The following is a 20,864-nucleotide window of genomic DNA, read 5'->3' on the forward strand; positions in this document are numbered from 1 at the left end:
AGCAGATTTTAGTGTAAATAAACAGCAGGTGGTTGAGCTCAACTTTCCTACTTGATTCTTTATTCCTGTGGAAAGACTGCTAGAGCTGAAATCAAGTGCTCATCTAACTTACAGTAATTACTGTGTGTCACACGAGGCAGCTGCCAAGGATGGAGGGAGGTCACCCCATGGTAGCATGATGGTTTCCATTGTAACCCAGTGGACTGAAAAGTTGAGCTAAGAGACAGTAGTATATAGATGCACAGATGTAAATACAAAAAGTACTCAGAGTTTGAATTGTAAGTCTCTGGGTACTTGCATCACAGTAGCTCTTCCTGCAGTCATGTCCTAGAGCATTTTCCTAGAGATCAAAGAACCATTTGAATATGTATTATGATAAAAGCATATAAAATAGAGAAGACACAAAAAGCTATAAACCACCTTACAGAGTCTCATGGTTCATAATCTATGAGTTTGCTTTCCTCTGTAGCTTTTTGCCATTGAAGAGCACTGTGTATATCCTGCAGAAGGATTCACCATAGTGTAGTGTCCTGAGTGTTGCCAGCTTGCTTTGGGCACTGGAAGACCTGCGCTGCCCCTTCCGGAAGCTGCCATTCACCAACACCCTGGGTTCCCTAGCATCACATACACTTTGAGGCATATGTGCTGCCGCAGCCGTTGTTTTCAATGGTAGCTGAAAATGGCTTGGGCGCTGAACTTGTCTCTGGATGTGGAGTTCTTACACATATGTTTGTGTAAAGATGATTGAGAACTTTTTTTTACGTTTCTTTCCCAACCAATCATACTTATCTGTGGATATATTAGAATGTCTTTCAAAACATTGAAAGATTTCTTTGTTTGAAAGACAGATGGGGAGAGAAAGAAACAGAGAAAGAGATATCCTATCTATTGCTTCACTCCCCAGAAGCTGCAGCAGGCAGGGCTGAGCCAGGGTAAAACGTGGAACCAAGAGCTTCTTCAAGGTCTCTCCTGTGGATGGCAAGGAACCCAAACACTTGGACACTCCTTCACTGTTTTTTTGGTTTTCGTTTTCGTTTGTTTTTCCCAGACCATTAGCAGGCAGCTGCATTGGAAGTGGAGCAGTCAGGAATTGAACCACCTGTATATGGAATGCCAGCTTTATAGGGGGTGGTTTAACCTAATACGCTATAATTACAGCCCTTGAGAAATAATTTTGTCTTGCTTTTTTCTTAAAGAATTGAGCTTTTCTGACTTGCTAAAATAATCTAAAATATTATACTAAAAACGTATCACTGTGTGGGACAGCAAGCATTTAGTAGTGTTTCGCAGGTTATTCTTGGGTTTACAGAACACTTATTCAGGGTGTCCTCTAATCCCAATGCCAGACTCCCCTGCGATAGCATACAGTAAGTAGACTGTATGATGACTGAAGCCGCTCTCAATGAACTCAACGGGTATAAATTAAATTAAAATTACAAACAAATTATGAATTCCCTGGGTAAACATCTTTAATAGGGCTTTTCTCACCACTTTTCTCAAAGGGTATAAAAGGTAGTAAGGAGGACATATGGCAAAGGCAGGTGGCGTTACAGCACAGAGCAGACTGAGCCCAGCAGGCAGAGTTTGAGGCCTCTAGTCTGATCATATTGGGGGTGTCTGTTTTTCATTCAAACTCAGTATTCTGGAATACCAGAGGAGCAACAGATTTAAGTGAAGGAAACACTGGCCCAGGAGTCTAAGATATGATTTAAGCAAGATGCCAAATTAGGAAAACTGGAGTAACTTGAGATTGTGACTCAGCTAACATGTGGTAAGGGCAGACCTGGGAAGAGGCATTTCCATCCATTGGATTGGATGGAAAGGACTGATTTCCATGTCATTGAGGAAAATGATTAAGGAAGATTCTGGATGAACATCTGCAGAGTTGCTAAGCCTTATGTGATGCAGTAATCCCACACACATTTCTGCTGCCAGGACTAGGGTCTTCCAAAGCAAACATATGGTATCTGCTCTGTGACTCTGCATTTTGCCAGCATTCGTGCAGAGCCCCACGCCTGGCGAGAGCTACCAAAACATACTTATATTCTAGTTGTTCAGTGTATATTTCTCTTTGAGGCTGTTAGTCAGTCTTGCGCACTGATAGTACAAAATGTGGAAATCATATATGAGACAACAAAACACAATATGTCAAAAAGAGCAGTGAACAGCAATCCAGAAACCATAAACGTAAGACTCGGTGTACATACAAAAAGGCTGGAATTGCTCGAGAACACTGAACAGGCACAGTTTGATTCAGTAGATAGGAAACTTGAAGAACTGAAAGTGTTTTTGCACAAATTTATAGAAGTAAAAATAGATACATAACTGCCCAAACAAGATCATGTGTCCGTATTTTACTACAATCGAAATAAAAGCCCTAAAACTTGATGAGAAAAGCTCATTTTGCTGAAAAGTGGATTGCGTGTTTCATATGTCTCATTGAAAGAATGATGTATATAGGATGAAAGAGCAAGCATTTCTGTAAACTGAGAATGGCACCAGCATAAGAAGTCCTTCCCATCCCAAATGGATATGCATTGTTCATGTTCATGTGAAGAGAAGCTCTTTACTTAAATATCACTGTGATTTCTTACAAACTTGAAAATGACAGCTTAGTAACTGCATTGTCACTCTGGAAATAGTGCAGAACACTTGTACACATCGTGTTTTTAGAAAAAATGCTATCACTTCACTTAACCTTCACACAAATATCCCCAAACTGTCCTGTGCTTATTTTTTAAAATTAAGACATTTATGCTTTAATTTAAAGATATGGTCCAAAATATAAGTAAGAAAAGAATTCATAAGAAAATAATTTACATAAGAAAAGAATGCAAAAACACATACTACTAGGAAGTAACTGGAGAATGGTTCTTTCTTCCATAACAAATAAGCACTAAGGGCAATGTTAATTGGGGAAAAAAACAAAGGGGAACTGAACAAAAGTTGGTAGATGTTCCTTACGACGTAATTTTTGAGAGCACTATTGGAGAACCAAAAATGACAAATTAGACATGTACATTGCTTAGTTTCACTTGCTTGGAATGCCATTGTGAATCCGCACAGTCTCATTTTTAATCATTATGTGATTATTCTGTATTATCTCACTTACAATGCATCACACATCAGCTTTAATAAAATAAAACTGAGACTCAAGAAGGCTCACGTCTCTGTGAGAAGTTTCATATCTCTTCCTCATCTGGCTTATGGTATGATGAACAGTATTCCTCAAGTGTCAAAGGCTTCCTTGATGATTGCAATAATTTCTGTTCCCAAACAGATTAGTGTATCTTTTTCCCCAAATCCTCACCAATATTTAGTGTTTTCTGAACCATTATGGAATACAATGTGGAGATTTCTCACAAATCTAAAAATAGAACTACTATATGACCCAGCCATGCCATTCTTGTGAATCTACCAAACAAAATTAAATCAACATTAATCATAGCAGTTCAATTTACAGTCGCTTAAGATTTGCAACCAACCCAGATGTTTGTCAACTGATGAATCAATTTTTAAAAATGGAAATGATATGTATATACACACGATGGAATACTACTAAGCCATAAAAAAACGAACTCCTGTGTTTTTGCAACTAAATGGATGAAACTGGAAACCATTGTGCTTAGGCAAATAAACCAATCCCCAGAAGACAATTATCATGTTTTTCTTGATCCATATTAACTAGCACAGGAAGCACAAAGTAAACTGAATTCAACATGAGTGAAATTGAGATTTGGAGATTTGATTATTGTGTATAGCCTTTGTCTATACTCTTTCAAAGGCAAAGATATTTGTTTTTTCCACTCTCTGTTGAATTATTTGCCTAATGGGACACTAAGCCTCTGATTGTGAAGTGAAGTAAAAGCATATCATTGTAAAAAAAATTTTTTAAAGAAAGAAAGGAGGAGACGAGTGGGTGGGAAATGTGAGCAGGAGGGAAGGCAAGGTGAAAAGTATCACCTTGCTCCTAAATACACATTGTAAAATCCATGAAATGTATTCACCTTAAATCAATAGTAATAATACATAATTATGAATGCATGCTTCTGGCCATGTACTACTATCCCATAGAAGGCTTCTTATTTTCTGTGACTGAGCTCAACCAAGGCACAAGAATCCAGATAGCAAACTCCTCTCAGCGTTCAGGTTCACATACCAGCTTCAACATTCAGGGATGTTACCATGCAACCTGTTCATTACAGTGTGCATTGACAATGAGCTTCCTAGACAGAAAATCAGGCATTTGGCATTAGTTTTGAAATTACCATCGGGAGTTGTGATGCTCAAACTTCTCACATTGAATTGGGCATCTCTCTTAACCGACCTGGTTTGGAACCAGAATACTCAGCAGGTATCCTCAAAGTCTTATGAAACTAGCTATTGTGATTCCTTACAATTACATGCTGGCTGACTTTACAAGCTAACCAGGAGCCATTGCACCCTCATTAGTAGCAGGTCATTGGACGACATGGGGTTCATCTTAGTATAATGACTTTAAACAGTGTAAGGGTAAGTACTTTTAGAACGGATCATCCCCATTGAACTCTCAAATCATTGAAGTAGGATGCAGCTTAAGTCTGAACTAGTCAAGACTCTTATGTCATTGCTGTGACATTTCTAACTAACTTTCTTCACTTAGTTGTGCATTTTTCTTCTTTTTTCCTTCTAGAATAATATTAGCAACATAGTCATAAATAACCTTCTCTCCTTCAAAAACCATACTGTATTTTCTAAGCTCTTAAATACTTGAAAGTACCTCCTTCGGATTTTCTTTCCATTCCAAAACCTCATATTTTATGGATTGGAACACAGAGATAATAATGCTTGAAATAATTTGTCCATATTGTCAATTTTTATTGACTTTGTCTGTGCCTATGGACAGTCTGAAAATATCTCACTTAATTTAAGTGAAGCAAATTAAAGGAGTTAGAAAAGAGAATAAGATACCAAGTCATTTCTTGACCTAAAGTAATCCAGTTGATATTATATAAAAGAAGATGCATTATTTGAAATATTTCCATTTTATTTGAAAGTCAGTTATTTTTATATATATATATATATATATATATATATATATATATATAGAGAGAGAGAGAGAGAGAGAGAGAGAGAGAAAGAGAGAGAGAGAAAGAGAGATATCTTCCATCTGCTGTTTCACTCTCCAAATAGCGATTCTGAACCCAGGACTTCTACCTGGTCTCCCACATGGGTGCAAGGGCCCAAGGGTTTGAACCATCCTCCACTGCTTAATCAAATCATAAGCACGCATCTAGATTAGAAGTGGAGCAGCCGAGACTCGAACCCGCATCTCCATGGGGTGCTAGTCTCACAGGCAAAAGCTCACCCTACTATTGAAAGGTTTGTTTTTGTAGCATAAAATGACAGCCCTCTTATAGGAGAGTAATTTTGGGAAAACTATGTTTAGATGCATATGGCATGTTTGTTAAAGAATTGCATATGTACATTATGTTCAAGTAGGACAAATCCATGTGTGTGAATGTTAAGGTAACTGTGACCTAACTCAGTAATTGATGTGACATGTGGTAATGTCCTATTCTCCATGTGAACCCAATTCAAATAAATTTTTGTTCATAGCTAATATGATGAGAAATATAACATTTTTCTCATTAATCACTGTTGATACCAGACATTAGAGCAAGCACCTAGTAAATTTAATAACAGAAGGGTATTTGTCACCATAAATTCTGCAAGAATTTACTGTGAATAAAGAAGTTGATATGATAAGAAGTTTACACTCCCCATCGTATTCCAAATGCTTTTTCACCCTGGAGAAACAACAAAATCTAGACATTATCTGTCAGTGCCTTTTGCAGGAATGTCATGCAGTATTGTCAGAGGAATGATATGAACTGAAATCTCACAGAATTTCAGTTGATATTGGCTATGCAATAGGGTTCTGATCATCAAACTGTGGTAGCCAGATGTCCAGCTTGCCCTGCCCACTCTCTGTCCTGACCTTCCCTTTGGACGATGCTGAAGCTACGCTATGGCAGGAGCACAAAACAGAAGCAGCCTTAACCTTACTCGTTCAAAAACCACCTCTTAGTGAGCTGCTGTTTAAACACAGGCTGTAAATGACTGAGAAAGACAAAACTTCTCTGCATTAAGCTATTGGAATTTAGAACATTATTGTTTCATCAGTGGTGTGTTTTCATTCTGCATTTCCTGGTGTTACCCAGAACCAAGGAGATCCCAGATCTTAACTATGACACTGTCCTACTGCCTGAATGTGTCCCATTCCCCTTGCACACAGACCTGGCTGCAGTGATAAACAGGTTTTTGTGATTCTTCTTTTTAAAGATTTATTTGCTTTTATTGGCAAGGCAGATTTACAGAGAGAAAGATCTTTCATCTGCTAGCTCACATTCCAAATGGCAGCAACTGCCAGAGCTGAGCTGATCCAAAGCCAGGAGCCAGGAGCTTCTTCCAGGTCTCCACGCAACACAGGATCCCAAGGCTTTGGGCCATTCTCTGCTGCTTTTCCAGGCCATAAGCGGGGAGCAGGATGGGAAGTAGAACAGCTGGTATATGAACAGCTCCCAAGTAGGGTAGTGGTGCTTGAAGGTGGAGCATTAGCCTATTGAACCATCGTGCCCACCCCTTGTGATTCTTATACTGTGGCGACAGGAGCTGATTCTCCAGTGCTATCAGTCAAAGCGCTCTGAATTTAAGATCTGACTTCTGCTTTAATAATCAATAGTAGTAGTATTTGTTTAAGGAAAAGTATTTCTCTTCCTACATCCTAGCAGTTTGGCCCTCAAAGCTCTATGTGAATTGGAAACTGTCAACATCATTAGTTCTTTCATTAAAACGTCACTTCTGTTTCTCTGTTCACCAGGAAGGGAAACATAACAGAAAAGGTGTTACACAGTTATGGTTGCAGACCAACCTCAAAAATCTCTTCTTTAGATCAGAAGGTGGTGAAATCTCAGACTTCTTTAGTTGAAAATTAACGCTCCCTTATTCAAGTCTGGTTTTTTTTTTCCTCCGGAGGTCTCAATTTCCTTTTCCCACCTAACACTTGCCATTGATGTCGCTTGCTTCCTATTGGCACCTGCACTTCAGTCTGCAACAGCAGGAAGCAGATCACAGATGAAAAGGAGAACTGTTGATTTGCTTCTTGCCTCTCTGATGTGACAATCATTTATGATGTTCTGAAGTTATTATTTTAACTCTGAAAATCATGTCAATATTTTTGGCTGTGCTTCACCTATAGTTCTTTATCTCAAATAGCCAATAGTTCTAGAAGAAATGTCGCTATCCAGTGACTATGATAGATAGGAATAATCCCTTTTTCTGAATGAAAATACGTGTTTCTTTAACCTACTTGCTGGCTTGATTAATGTGTTACTATTGATGGAAACCGAAGACAGCGTGAATCAGACAGAAAGGGAAATGCTCACTTCCAAATTAAACATTAAACCTAAGAGACATTTCTGCCAGAGTACTTCAGCGTTGTGAGATTTCATAGCTTTTTGGGCATTTGCAGAGTTCTGTAGGTATTGGAAATAAATCCTTACCTTTTTTTTGGGGGGGGGGGCACGAGTCTGCTGAGTCACAGTTTACAATTCATGGGTGCATACGGTGAGTCCTACTAAGATTTTCTTCCTTACGTCCAATAATAGTCAATTTCTTAACAGAGGTTAAGCGTAAGGAAAAGTTACTAATACCTCAGTACTGCTGAACAAGCACTCTGATTCCTTCTAAAGCATTAACCTTTCATTCTCCAGGATGAGACTCTTGCTGCCATTTAACCACCTGGCAGAATTCAGAGTCATTTAATGATTCAGCAAAACTGAAAAAAAAAAATCTAGGAATTCCATCCCTAAGGGGAGAATTGATGGAAATTCTAATAACAAGAAAATTTACAATTGTGGAATTTAAAAACTTTGGTGGAGGGGATGAGTTGACTAGCTGAGGCCAGGTATGAACTTAACAAAAACTCTTAGAAAAATGTGTTGATTCAGTAAAATAAAGCTAGTATTAGAGAATACAGAAGTATTCTTTACATCTAAAACTATGTTTAATGTTTCTAGTGTGCTTGATTTCCACTTGCGATTCAAACTCAGCAGTAGACTGTCCAGGCTTACTCTCTACAGTTTGGAAGAAAAAAAAAGGTTGTGAATTTATTTTAGCTTCTCTGTTATACATAGTCTGAGCATCAAGAGATTGTGTTTTCCCTGTCCCTTAAGTCAATGAGCAGTGTCTTTATAATGTAAGCAATATCATTCATTTCCTACTGAACTCTTAGAATGAGTTTTGATGGTTAAGATAATTGCAAAATGCAGGAGCACTGTTTGGAAACATCTCGAATCATCTCATCCTCATCGAAATCACATTTTTTCCTAACCTGCAAGGTTGCAAAGTCCCACCCCTGCTCAGGACAACCTCATCAAAACATATCCTGTGTCGGACACGCTTTGCTTCCTCAATCCTGTCAAACAGAAGGATACACTTCTAAGGTCTTCGTGAGCTGACCTTTGGTCTTTATTATCTCTTGACTATTGCAGTCCTCATCCATCACAGCCTGAATATTTACATTAATTAATCCGCTTTAATTGTTATTTGGAGAGCAGAGCCAAAGAGAGAGAATTTACACTGACTTTATTTCCCAAATGCCTTCGAGACCCATGGCTGCGGCAGGCCAAAGCCAAAAACCCAGAACTCCGTTTTCCCACGTGAGTGGCCGGGTCCCAAGCCCTTGCACCCATCATTTGTCTTCTCCTAGGATACAAACACAACAGGAAACTGAATCACAACCAGGACTCGAACCAGGCGCTTAGATGCCCAATGCGAGCATCCCAAGGAGCATTTTAAGCCACCTTACCAAACACCTGTTTTATAGCTGCATTTTAATGGGGTCTGTAAGTGATTCACTTGCACATATACGTTTGAGAAGCACAGATTTACAAAAACAAACCTTGGACTCAGCACCATGACAGAGTTCATGCTAGTGGTTACAGGGAGACTGGAAGAATGCTGGGTGGCTGAGCCCAATCCTCCTGCCATGCCTCTCCGGTGCCCCTGACCTGAACATGATCAGGCTTCCTGGTTCCCAATGAAATGATTCTTATTCAGTTCATGTATAACCTAAAGGTTTCTAGAAACACACTTTTTGTGTCTACCATAATAATAAGAGCACCATATTTTTGTTTTACTTTTCAAAATTCTAATTATTCAGTTGTTTTGTCATCATTTAGAAAATTATTTCAAAACATGTCTAGAACACTGCTGCTTGATGCATATTTAGGAGACTGGGCAGATGTAGAATGAGTTGACTGCACTGATAAAATTAGACATTGATGTAATACAGATTTGCATAGCAAGAATGGTGCCGAGATTTGTATAAATAATATCATCTGTTTTTCTAATCATCTAGAAGGGGAAAAAGAAACAGAGTGACAGAATTACCAAATGCATCTAGTTTTACTAAGCTGATAATTCTCAACCACAATATTTTCCTAATGAATACAATTATGTAATTTATAGCATCTACTACCACATAGTGATGAAAGAAATATATTGGAGATAAAAACAACTGAAGGCCTGCTTCTGGAATATCATAACATCTGTATATATCTTGGGAGACATTTCTCTGGTCACTGCTGTGTCATTGCAAACATTGGCCAGTAGAGGTCCTAAAGCAGGGGGGTGTAGGAGGTGTTGTCATGGATACCTTTCAGAAAATACTGTCTCTCCTGTGCCAATGCCAGGTAGACCCTTAGGGGCTTCCCCATCCCACACACACATACTTACATACACTCACACACACCCTGCCTCCTCTGACATATTAACCATTCAAAAAGGAAAAAAAATAACTAGGAAAGGCTTAAATGATTGCTAAAACTTGTTTATTCTTTCAGGTGATAACAAGATTATCAAACAAATCTACAGTCCAACAGGTATGATTTTGCAAAATATTTATCTAAACGTTGGAGAATTTGTAATAAATCTGTCTTACCCATAAAGAGTTTGTGTATTTACTTTTTGCTTTCTCTAATTCATTTCTGAATGAGAGTTGTGGTGACCAACTTTCTTGAGCAGGCAAATAATAAACTGTTGAATCACATCTTTCTGTATATTTTATTGCTAAACATATTTGTTCCTAAAATCTGCCAGAAAGAGCAAAATCCTAAAGTAAGGATCTTAGAAGCGTTTTCATTGTGAAAATTGGTAAGCCATGTTTTTCTTGTAAGCATCCATTCCTTGTAAGTATCCCTGAAATTTAATATATGATACAGAGACATCCAGGCAGTAGTTTCATTTTTGTGTGTGTGTAAAATAATCTCAACTTTCAAGGACTTTCCAACTTCACAGAACACTTTCTCAAAGACACACAGAGTTTTCAGATTTATTTGCTGAACCTTTCATACTTCCAGTCTCGCAGGAGGAATCTTGGGAGTAGCTGAACAGCAGCTTGCCTTGCTTTGTGTTCCCTGATGTACCCACACTGCACTGCATCTTCCCTAAAAAAAATTTTTTAATGTATTTCCATTTCTTATGATCATCACATAATTGCTTGTGCAAGCGCTCACTAAACATTTTACATATTGTAAATGTGTAATTTTATTGTATAGCATATAATATTTTCATCATACCATCCCTAACTTACAGGGGAAGCACCCAAGACATTTAATAGTTACAATATTTTCTCAAGTTTATACCTGTTCAGGGAAAGATTCTAGAACTCTGTAACTAAAAGTCCATGTATTCAACCATTGGACTCTTCTGCTTTGCTCTTTCGCCAACAGAAGTCCAACTGAAAGTAGTCATTTGTGACCTGCAAGATGCCATGGACTGTGTTTGAGATTTCTTTAAAAATTAGTGTAAAACTTCATTGCCTGTAAGAAAGTGTTTTCCAGGAAGCAAATACAAGGATAAGTCAGAAGAGGGCTGGGGAATATTTCTGAACTCTGTGACAGTGTGTAACTGATCAATCTAACTAGCCAAGGCAGGCAAGCTTTTCTACATGGAGGAGACAGGAGACTGTAACTGATCTTCCTGTACCAGTGCTTGATGAGGGTTCATCATAAACCTTGACCTCTCTGCAAGGAAGATAGATGGAATGTTAGCTCTTTGTGGAAGCCACTGCTGCCCCCATGACTTTAATAGTATTGAAGCAACAAACCTAAGACATCACCTCTCCATTACAATACCTAAGCATGAAATTCAAACAAATTTGCAGAAGTGTAAGTGCTGCTGAGTTATCAGGCTGAAGATTATTCTGTTAACACCAACAGAGATTTCGTGAAACAAAGGAATTATTACAGCAACAACACAAATAGAAAAAGGTGTCTAATTAGAGAATGTACTGATTGTTTATTTCTTTTGTAACTTTACCCTGCTGTGTCTTTAGCTATGCAAGCTAATTTTTCTATACCACAATGGTAGTTATAAATATTCCCTTGAAATTCCATGTGGGTCCAATTTTTCCTAAAAGCACCGTGCTTTAAATTATTTGAAAAAAAAACAAAAAGCAGACAAACAACATCATAAGTATCCCAATAAAGAATTTTGGGCTTCGCTATATAACTAAACTCATATCATTCACTTGAAAAGGTTACTCTAGGAATGTCATTTTCTCAAGAAAAAAGGAGCCATTAATATCAGAATCCACAAACTTTGAAAGTAAATAGACATTTAACTCAGTAGCTAGGGCCTTTAAGTCACCACAATTCTTTGTCTTCTCCATCATTGCAACTTTTATATACAACAAGGTCTTTATACACTCATGAATCAGCTGTTCATTGATGTTATAATCAAGGAAGCTAATGAAGTGTAAATAGTAACTTTAGAGACTTTTAGTTTGATGGCTTATTTTTATTAAAGATTGTGATGGAGCTGGTAAAAGTGATTGTACATTCAAAAGAAAGTGAGACACAGAAATACGAATTAAGTTTTTTTGGAAAAGCTGAAAAGCAAGTCTCTGCGCAGCTAGAAACATGCGGTGATAATGACTGCGGAGGGCTCTGCTTGGCCTGGGCTGCCTGTTCTCTTCTTCAGCTGCACTACCACCTTTCCAGAGTGAGAACAGGTGGTTTGCACTCTTCTTGCTTGCAGTCTGCAACCACCAAGAGCAGGAACCTCAGTGGCTGAGACACTTCCAATCCTTTTCCATCCGTGTTATCCAACATAGGAAATATTTTTTTCAAGAATAATGTAATTTCACTCTGAACTCCATCTAAGCTCCCACTAAAGATCCTGTAATTAAAAAAAAAAAGGTCAAGACTCTTAGTCAAAATTTAAAAGTTTTTTTCTTCCAAGGAGCATGTTATTATATGCCATTGCAAATAATAGATGGATGAAAAGCTAAATGAAAATATGGTACAATATGCCTTTTACACAAATTTGCATCAAGGGAGTTTAAAACATTGAGAAGAGCGGGGATAACATCAGGAAAACAGAGAGGAGAAACATGGAATAGAACAAAAGTCAGGAAACTTTTAGTACCTGAAAAACAATAGCAAAGTGTGAAAAATTCACTTTCATGAGAAATGAGTTGGTTTGGGTTTTGTTCAAGTGGGACCTCCAGCATGAAAGACGTCTCTCTTAAGAGATCGTTGGATTTGTACTAATCTGTATTGTCCACTGATTTAGTCAGAGCCAAAGGGAAATGGCAGCATCAAGAAGAGACTGCCATCCATCGTAGAAGATGAAGAGGAGGAAGAGGACGGGGAGGAAGAAGAAACAGCATCCCTCTCTCCCGTCTGCACAAAGGGATTCTCCTCTTCTCGCAGCAAGAAAGTCGGAAGCAGCAAAGGTTACCTGGGACTAAGCTTAAAGCAGCTGGCCTCAGGAACAGTGCCGTTTCATTCACCTGTCAGAGTCTCCAGTTCCAATTCCCCCAAAACCAAGCAAGAGGCTGACACTCCTAACCATGGGAAAAGGAAAGAGAAAAACTTAAAATTACAGCTTTCAACTTTGAATAGTGTTGGGCCCCCAGACCTCAGTCCAAGGTAAGGGTCTACATCATGTAACTCTTCCTCTGGTGAAACGCGGCTGTTTGTACAGTCTAGTACCCGTCTATTAATTGATGAAAACATCTGGGACTTTTCCACCACAGAAGAGTCAAGCCTGAATTCTGCACACAGTAGGTTAGCTCTTTCTTACCAAGAAAAGAAGATCGGCTAAAATCTTAATGCTGGTTTTAATATAAATATTTAACTCTCATATTCAACCTTTTATACAAGACTAGAGTGGAAATGTCATTAAATTTATCCTCTTCGATACTGTTACCATTAGGCTAAAACATTTTCTCCTGAGTAGTGCATTGGTTTAATATGAATTTAGGTTAAAGGATTTCTAAAAGTTTTAAATCTAAGAATAAATAAGAGCCTAAGCTCTGTATCAGTGCTGTCTTACAGAAACATAATATGAGATAAAATTAGGAGCCACATAATTAAAAGCCTTATTCATTTTTAATAATTATTTTATTTGATAAAGTATCTTAAGTATTGTAATTTTTAATGTGAATAATATTAACATAATTAAAACAATAATGCAAATAATTTGCAATCCTTTTTACACTACTTCTTCAAAATCTGGGGCATATTTACAGTTGTACTATATATGGATTTGCAGTAATCATATTTCACATCTCAGGTGCTCAATAGCTACATAAATCTAATAGCTAATCATAGTGCATGGTATTGCTCTAGACTAGATATTGAACATGGTGTGTTTTTTTAAAAACTTCTAGAACTGTAAGGACCCGTCATTATAAATGCACAAGTGATCAATTTCCTTTACTTTAAATAGGATTGTTGATGGGATTGAAGATGGAAACAGCAGTGAAGAAAGTCAGACTTTTGACTTCGGCTCTGAACGAATCAAATCAGAACCAAGGATGTCTCCTCCAACTGGGGGTAAGTTCTAGATTGAATCTTCCCTTGAGGGTCAATATTTAAAATGTTTAACACGGGCATTTCTTTCTTACCTTTCCATTCTTCAATCATTCTTTCTCCCAGGATAGAACTTAACCAGTGTTATTGAACAATGAAGGAGTTTGAGTCTGTGTCCCCTAAAAAGTTCAAGAATTGCTTTTAATTATTCTTCTGTCTGGGTGAAATGCCCTCCTGTTCATCAGCTAAGATAAATGTTGCTGCAAGAAGCAACTGCGTACTATTCATTAGCGAGTAACCATGTTTTCCTGTTATCATTTCCGACTAAAGACACAAACCTTACCTAAAGGAAACACGATGCTGCCTATGTAAGAATGCTAGTACCCCAGCCCCTGCAATGAACTTCTTAAAGTTGCAAACTTGTTCATTTTTCTTTAAGATTAAAATCCTGAAATAGTTTCCTATTGTTCTGAGTATGAAATCTGAAATTATTGCATCGTTACTTTTTAAATATTGTGTTCTCTTGCTAAATGTTTCATTGGCATCACTAATAATAGTTCATTCACTATTGCCTCCTCTAAAGTGGTGTTCATTTATTGTATCTGAACTGCAATCAGCTTTTGGATTCATGAGTTTATTTTGAAAGTCAGAGAGAAAGAAAGAGAAAAAAAATCTACTTGCTGATTCACTTCCCGAATAGCTGCAATAACTTGCACAAGACAGGGCTGAAGCCAGGAGCCTGGAGCTTCAGCCAGGTCTCTCACATGGGTGGCAGGGATCCAAGCACTTGAATCCACTTCCACAGCTTTCTGAGGCCATTAACAGGGAATTGGCTCAGAAGTAGAGAAGCCTAAATAAAAATGGGTGCCCTTATGTGGTGGCATTGCAGGCAACAACCTAATTCACATGGCTCAACGCCAACTCAAGGTGAATGGATTTTCATTGAAAAATATTTCTGAAAAATACTTGGGACCATTTCAAGTAAAAAAAAAAAAGTATCTGAAAGAGTAAAGTAAGGAAAAAAGAAGGATCAAGAATGTGGGAGAAATTACCTTATAGTGAGGCAGGAAGAGATAGGAAACACACCGTTAAGTATTTGAAAAAGAGGTAGGAGTAAGATATTCTCACGGATACAGGAATCAATCATTAGAAAAGAAAGAGACAACGACAATCTGTCTTGGACACTGACCATAATACGTTTTAGAGAATGGGCAAGAAGAGTCAATGTGCCTGGAACATGGTGGTGATTGTGTTCAGAGGAATGGAAAATTCAGCATCAATAGTATGTAGTCACTGCTCAGTGTCACCATCTGTGCGTAGTGCATCGGCCACCATTCAGAGAAGTGCGGGAAACTTTTGTTCCCAGGAATATGATCTACAGTGCGTAGACATCACAGAAGATATACTCTCCTTTTTTTATTCCAGGTGCCACAGTCCTCAAATGTGAATTCCTTAAAGACTTACTCTGTGTGTGTGTGTGTGTGTGTCACTTTTCAGACCCAGAGATTGGAGCTGCTGTTCTCTTCATCAAAGCAGAGGAGACCAAGCAGCAAATAAACAAACTCAACAGGGAGGTATGGAACTTTCCTTGGTCATACTTGAGGCGTATGAGAAGATAAGAATCTTAGCTACAAGCGACCATACACAATACCGTGATGACATGCACACACCTTGTTCTCAAGTCACCTACCAGGGGTGACTCACCACTTTGCCTTTCATGAGATATGCAGACTTCCACAAGTCACTCATACTTTCTCAAACCACATTTCCACACATGCAAGAGGCTATTAACCTCTTGCTTGGATCACCCCCATCCCATATCACAGTGCCCGGTTCAAGTCCTGGCTATTCAGTGTTTCTATCTCAGGTTCCTGGGTACGTACTGGGAGTGCAGTAAATGTTGATCAAACTACCTAGCGTCCCTCCAAACTTTGTATTCCACCTGGAGGCAGTTCCTGGCCCCCTCTTCAGCCTGGCCCAGCCCCAACTGTTGTGGGCATTTGGGGAGTGAAGCAATGGATAGAAGATATTTATATAGATAGATAGATATAGATCTATCTGTATATCTTCGTCTTTCCCTCTTTGTCCCTCTACTTCTCAAATAAACAAAAAAGAACCTTTAAAATGTGTGTATATTAGTAAAACAGTAGGATAGCAATGCTTACCTTAGGGTCCACTGTGAAATTAAATGAGATAACTTAGCTAAATCCTATGGTATAAAATACTCACTAAATAATTATAATTAATGCTATAAGTTTATTGATATCTGGTTTAATTGGAATTCTGCTTTTCAGCTTTTTTATGTATACTCCCACTTTTAATGAGTTCATTAAAACAGCATTAGTCAGGCCCAGTGCAATGGCCTAGTGGCTAAATCCACACCTTTTTTGTTTTGGGATCCCACATGGGCGTTAGTTTGTATCCTAGCTGCTCCACTCCCACTCTGCCACCTGCTTGTGGCCTGGGAAAGCTGTTGAAATGACCCAAAGCCTTGGGACCCTGCACCCACCCGGCAGATCCAGAAGAAGCTCCTGGTTCCTACATTTCATAAGATTCAACCATTTTAAGTGTACAGTTTAGTGAATTTTAGTAATTTTATTGGATGAGGCAGTAATAGAATATATTTCATATGTCATATCCATTTACATGTAATCTCTGTTACTATGTCTAACCCTAGGAAACCACTACTGTACTGTTTCTACAAATCTGGCTTTTCAGTCCAATCCAACTCATATAAATAGAAAAATAGGGTAGTTTTTACATTAATATCTTGTTTTGGAACCCCTCTCCCTCCAAGTAAAGTGGCTTCTGATAAAAATTGAATATAGATACTCATTTGTTTGGAATATCATCTATGAAGCACAATAAATAGCACAGGGCACCAAAAGTGTGATCACACGATAATTAAATGTGTGGACAACTGGGTCTGAATCCTGCCGTGCAGCTGGCTAGGACATCCATGGGCAGAAAGCCAATCATCTCCTTGGCCAGTGGCTTTTGTACCACATCCCCTTTGGGAATTGAGAGCAATGTTGCATGGAGAAAGAGTTGCAGTGTCACCAGCTACTTCTGATAGCCAAGACTGAGAAGGTTCTGAGAGGGAGTGTTGCCAGTGATTAACTAGGCACTTTGCTGCTGACACTGCTGAGGAATGAAGTGGGTGCCACAAAGGGTTGCAATCTTTCCTACTACTTTCTGCTCTAACTAGCTATGTGGTGGTATGCCATCCAGGGAGCAGTACCCCTTACAGTTCTCTCCCCTCAGATCAACTGCTTCCATATCCAGTTCTAACCCTAACCCTAACGCCTCCCCATGATGGGTGAATTTACAGAAAGTTGAAGTCAGAAGTCCCTGGTGGGAATGGAACCTGGAGCTTTCATGTGAGATAGGGGTTTTCTCAACAGCTAGACTGAACACTAGTCACATTGAATAAGAGCATGGGATGGCTTGAGAACCCCTTGACCAGTATCTCGGCACAAATATTAAAATTGGTGATTCTTCTGGAGAGAAAATGTTTCTAAAGCTTCTGTGTTTACAGTGTAGAGAGTTTTTCCCAGTTAGGACTGTGTTGTTTTTCTATGACACTGGGGATCAGAGCCATATATGTTAACAGACAGCCGCTTGAAAACCACAGGGTTTTCATAATGTGATTCTGTGCTCAAGTTTCTGTTTTTAGTGAGATGAAAGGTCTTTTTATCTTGTCAAACATTGGAATAAAAAGGACAAGGTAAAATATCAGTTATCCAATTATTCTTCCCTAAGGAATTATCTTTTCAGAAAAATATATAATTTTTTTCATAGTTGAAACTTAGATATAAAATCTTATCCTTTACACATAATCTAATTTATTCACAGTTTTCACTCTTCAGTGGAAACATTACAAACCACTAAGATAAGCAGAATAAAAATACAAATTGGCTTCACACTTAAAAAATTTTTCTCTTCCTAAATCCTTATGCAATTTTCCCCCTTGGCTGTCCTGTAAAATAATGTTATTTGCGAAGGGGGAAATACACTTAAAAAACATTTGAGGCTAATTATCTATTATTTTCTGATTTGATTATTTTCCATTACTTGCTTACATGATCATTTGATTACTCTGTTCCTGTTCATTTAAATACTTTTGTTAGTGACAAGGGAGGGAAGAATTGATAATACTTGTGGATGTACTGCATGATGGCCATTCTGCTACCAAAAGGACAGCCTCACTCTATACGGGTCTTACTGTTCGGACTTCTGAGCACAATATGATGAGTAAAAGCATTGCAGAATCCTTATGTTTATATCTGCTCCAAGATTGAAGATGTAAATTGTTGATTGTGGTATGTATTTCACAATGATGATCAGTTAGCCAAAACAGAATGAAAGTTGTGAAAGAAATAACCTTGATAAAATCTATATTCACAGACCAGTTGTGGGAGTTTAAAGATGTGTGGCCGCTGTTCATATGAGTGTGGCTTTGACAAAACTACCATTGCTTTATTGCAGAGTAAGAAATAGTGTGACTCAAAGGAAAGTCTTTGAAATTAGAATAGTAACGGCGGGGGCCATGGGCTGTGTGAATCAAAAGCTCCATTCCGGAAAGGGTTGTAGGTGAGGGACAGAGCGCTTTCTCGTTTCTGAATCCTGCTGACCCACAAAGACACTGCCCAAAGAATTCCTAGGGAAACTGGCACAACAGTCATAAAGCATAAAATACATAAAACTCTGTGGGAGACAGAGAAGTTTTGGAGAGCAAATATTTACATCCTTGTTCTGTGATTGCAACAAGGTGTTTGCCTTCCCTATGCTCACTGGTCGCCTGTAATAACTAGTCATGAAGTAGTAATAAAGTCTCCGATGGAGACTGCCCTGAAGACATCACACAGCATGTACAGCACTGAGCGTAGCTTTCCTAAGAAGTGGTCAATGAATGCTTGTTCCTGCCTCATGCAAAGTTATGATTCTATCCAACAGAGAGTGCCTGCCATAGATGACAAAATCACCAGAGGGAATTTATTAACAAAGCCCACTACAGAGTAATAGCAGAAGCAGTAATGGATGGATAGGAAATAAAATGAAAATGTCTAAACTTAATATATTATTAAAATGAGTTCTTTCATCTAAGAAATTTTTGTTATGAAGATACTAAATATGAAATTAAAGGGAAAATGATGCAGCAGGTTGTATTTCAAAGCATTTGGTTTGAGTGAAATAGTTTGACATAAACATATCACAGCAGTAATTAACTCTATATTAACACAATATGCGATTTAAGCAATGCTTAAGCATTATCCAATATCATTCCAAAAGGCCATTTTAATGATGAAGTAAGACAAAAAAAACCTTTGTCAAGCTTAACAGATATAAACATACTCAGATCTGCATTTCTAAAACGAAGCAATGCCAGGGATTTGTTAAGTTAGCCTTTCTCTCTAAAGTGTGCTTGACCTGAATGTTCTGACTGCATTTCTTTCTTAACATCCAATTTTGTGTATACATAAGGAAACCACAGTTAGTTGGAGACCATTTTAATCCATCTTGAATCGTCAGAAAGATGCTATGTCTAGCCATTCTAACCAAATATGGCCTTTGTAGAAATATGAGTGCAATAACTGTTATTAATGGATGGTCTTGTGCTACCTATACTATCCATTAATAGTTTTAATCAATTTTATTTGGACATAATTAGCATATCAGATAATTTAATGTTTTAGGTTCAAAATGTTATGCCTTTTATTATCACAGACCTGATTTTAATGTACTGGCTAACTCCCCAAATGACTGGCTAACTCCCCAAATGACTGCAATTTCTGAAACTGGGCCAGGCTGAAGCCAGGAGTCAGGAACTTCTTCAGGGCTCCCATGTGGGTGTGGGGCCCAAGTAGTTGGGTTATCGTCTGTTCTCTGAGACATATTGATGGAGAACTGAATCAGAAACTGAACAGCTCAGAACTGTATCCAGATCTCTCACGTGGCATGACGTAAGAGGCTTGGCCTTCTGTCTCATGCTGCTTCCCCAGGAACTGTAGCAGGGAGCTCTATCAGAAATGGAGCAGCCAGTACTGAAAGTGGCACACGTGGGATGCCAGTATCATTGGTGGTGGCTTAACCCGCTACACCAAGTGTCATCCTTCAAAACTCAAGGCTTGATGTAGCTTCCTTTCACTTTAGAACGGAATCTTTACAGACAAGGCTGGTTTGTTTTGAAAGCAACTCAACAGCAGGAAAACCTACAAGACTATGCATGCCATAGCATTTTTATTCCTTTTTCTAAATGTGTGAGACAATCTCTGGAGCCTCAGCTTACTTGATTGTGATATCAGCATCTCATATAAAAGAATTTAGGTCTCTTATAACTTAGAATATTTCATTCAATGTTCTAATATTTGACCATTAAAATTAATACAATTCATATCCCCAGTTATTTTTAATTTTTTAAAAAATTGAGAGACACAGAGACAGGCAGGAGAGATTGTCTGCTTCGTCAATCCTTAAATGCCTGCAAAAGTAGGTAGGTTTAGAAGCTAGATCAGGAATTCAGTGAAGGAGTCAGGAAGTAGAGTCCGGAGTGAAATCCAGACCCCATAGTGTGGAACACAAGTATTTCAGCTGCCTGCTTAACCATGCTAAATAGTTCATTCATTCATCAGCTATAAATGTGAGTGTGCCACAGCCCAGCAACATAACAAAGAAGTCCTTTGTTATCTGCAAGGATTGGTACAATTGGAAAAAAAAGACTAAGTAATCTAGGTATGTATGTACATATTTACTAGAACTAGTAAGTATAATATGTTATACAAGGGACATGAAAGAAAATAGATTTGGGAAATGAGAAAGTACATATATTGAGTGAAAGGACATTGATATATTAAAGAGGCTGATCCAGAAAGAACTCATTGAGAGCTTGACATTTGAATAGACACTCGCTTTTTCAAGCTGCCTAAATGATTCTTTTGCTCATTCAATTCTTATACACATTGAAGTTGTATACAACTGTTATTTTGCAAGTGGGCAGAC

General features: G+C 38.2%; 1 protein-coding gene across 1 annotated transcript in view; it reads left to right on the plus strand.

The window, feature by feature from the left end:
* KCNH8 (potassium voltage-gated channel subfamily H member 8) overlaps positions 1–20,864 on the plus strand; it is a 215,474-nt gene that overhangs the window by 184,592 nt on the left and 10,018 nt on the right. Inside the window, exons 12-15 of the mRNA XM_058657087.1 lie at positions 9,888–9,926; positions 12,622–12,980; positions 13,783–13,889; positions 15,363–15,439. Coding sequence (XP_058513070.1) covers positions 9,888–9,926; positions 12,622–12,980; positions 13,783–13,889; positions 15,363–15,439 — 582 coding nt within the window. The remainder of the gene's footprint in view (positions 1–9,887; positions 9,927–12,621; positions 12,981–13,782; positions 13,890–15,362; positions 15,440–20,864) is intronic.

This window comes from Ochotona princeps, chromosome 30 (assembly GCF_030435755.1).
Source record: "Ochotona princeps isolate mOchPri1 chromosome 30, mOchPri1.hap1, whole genome shotgun sequence".
Lineage (NCBI taxonomy): Eukaryota > Metazoa > Chordata > Mammalia > Lagomorpha > Ochotonidae > Ochotona > Ochotona princeps.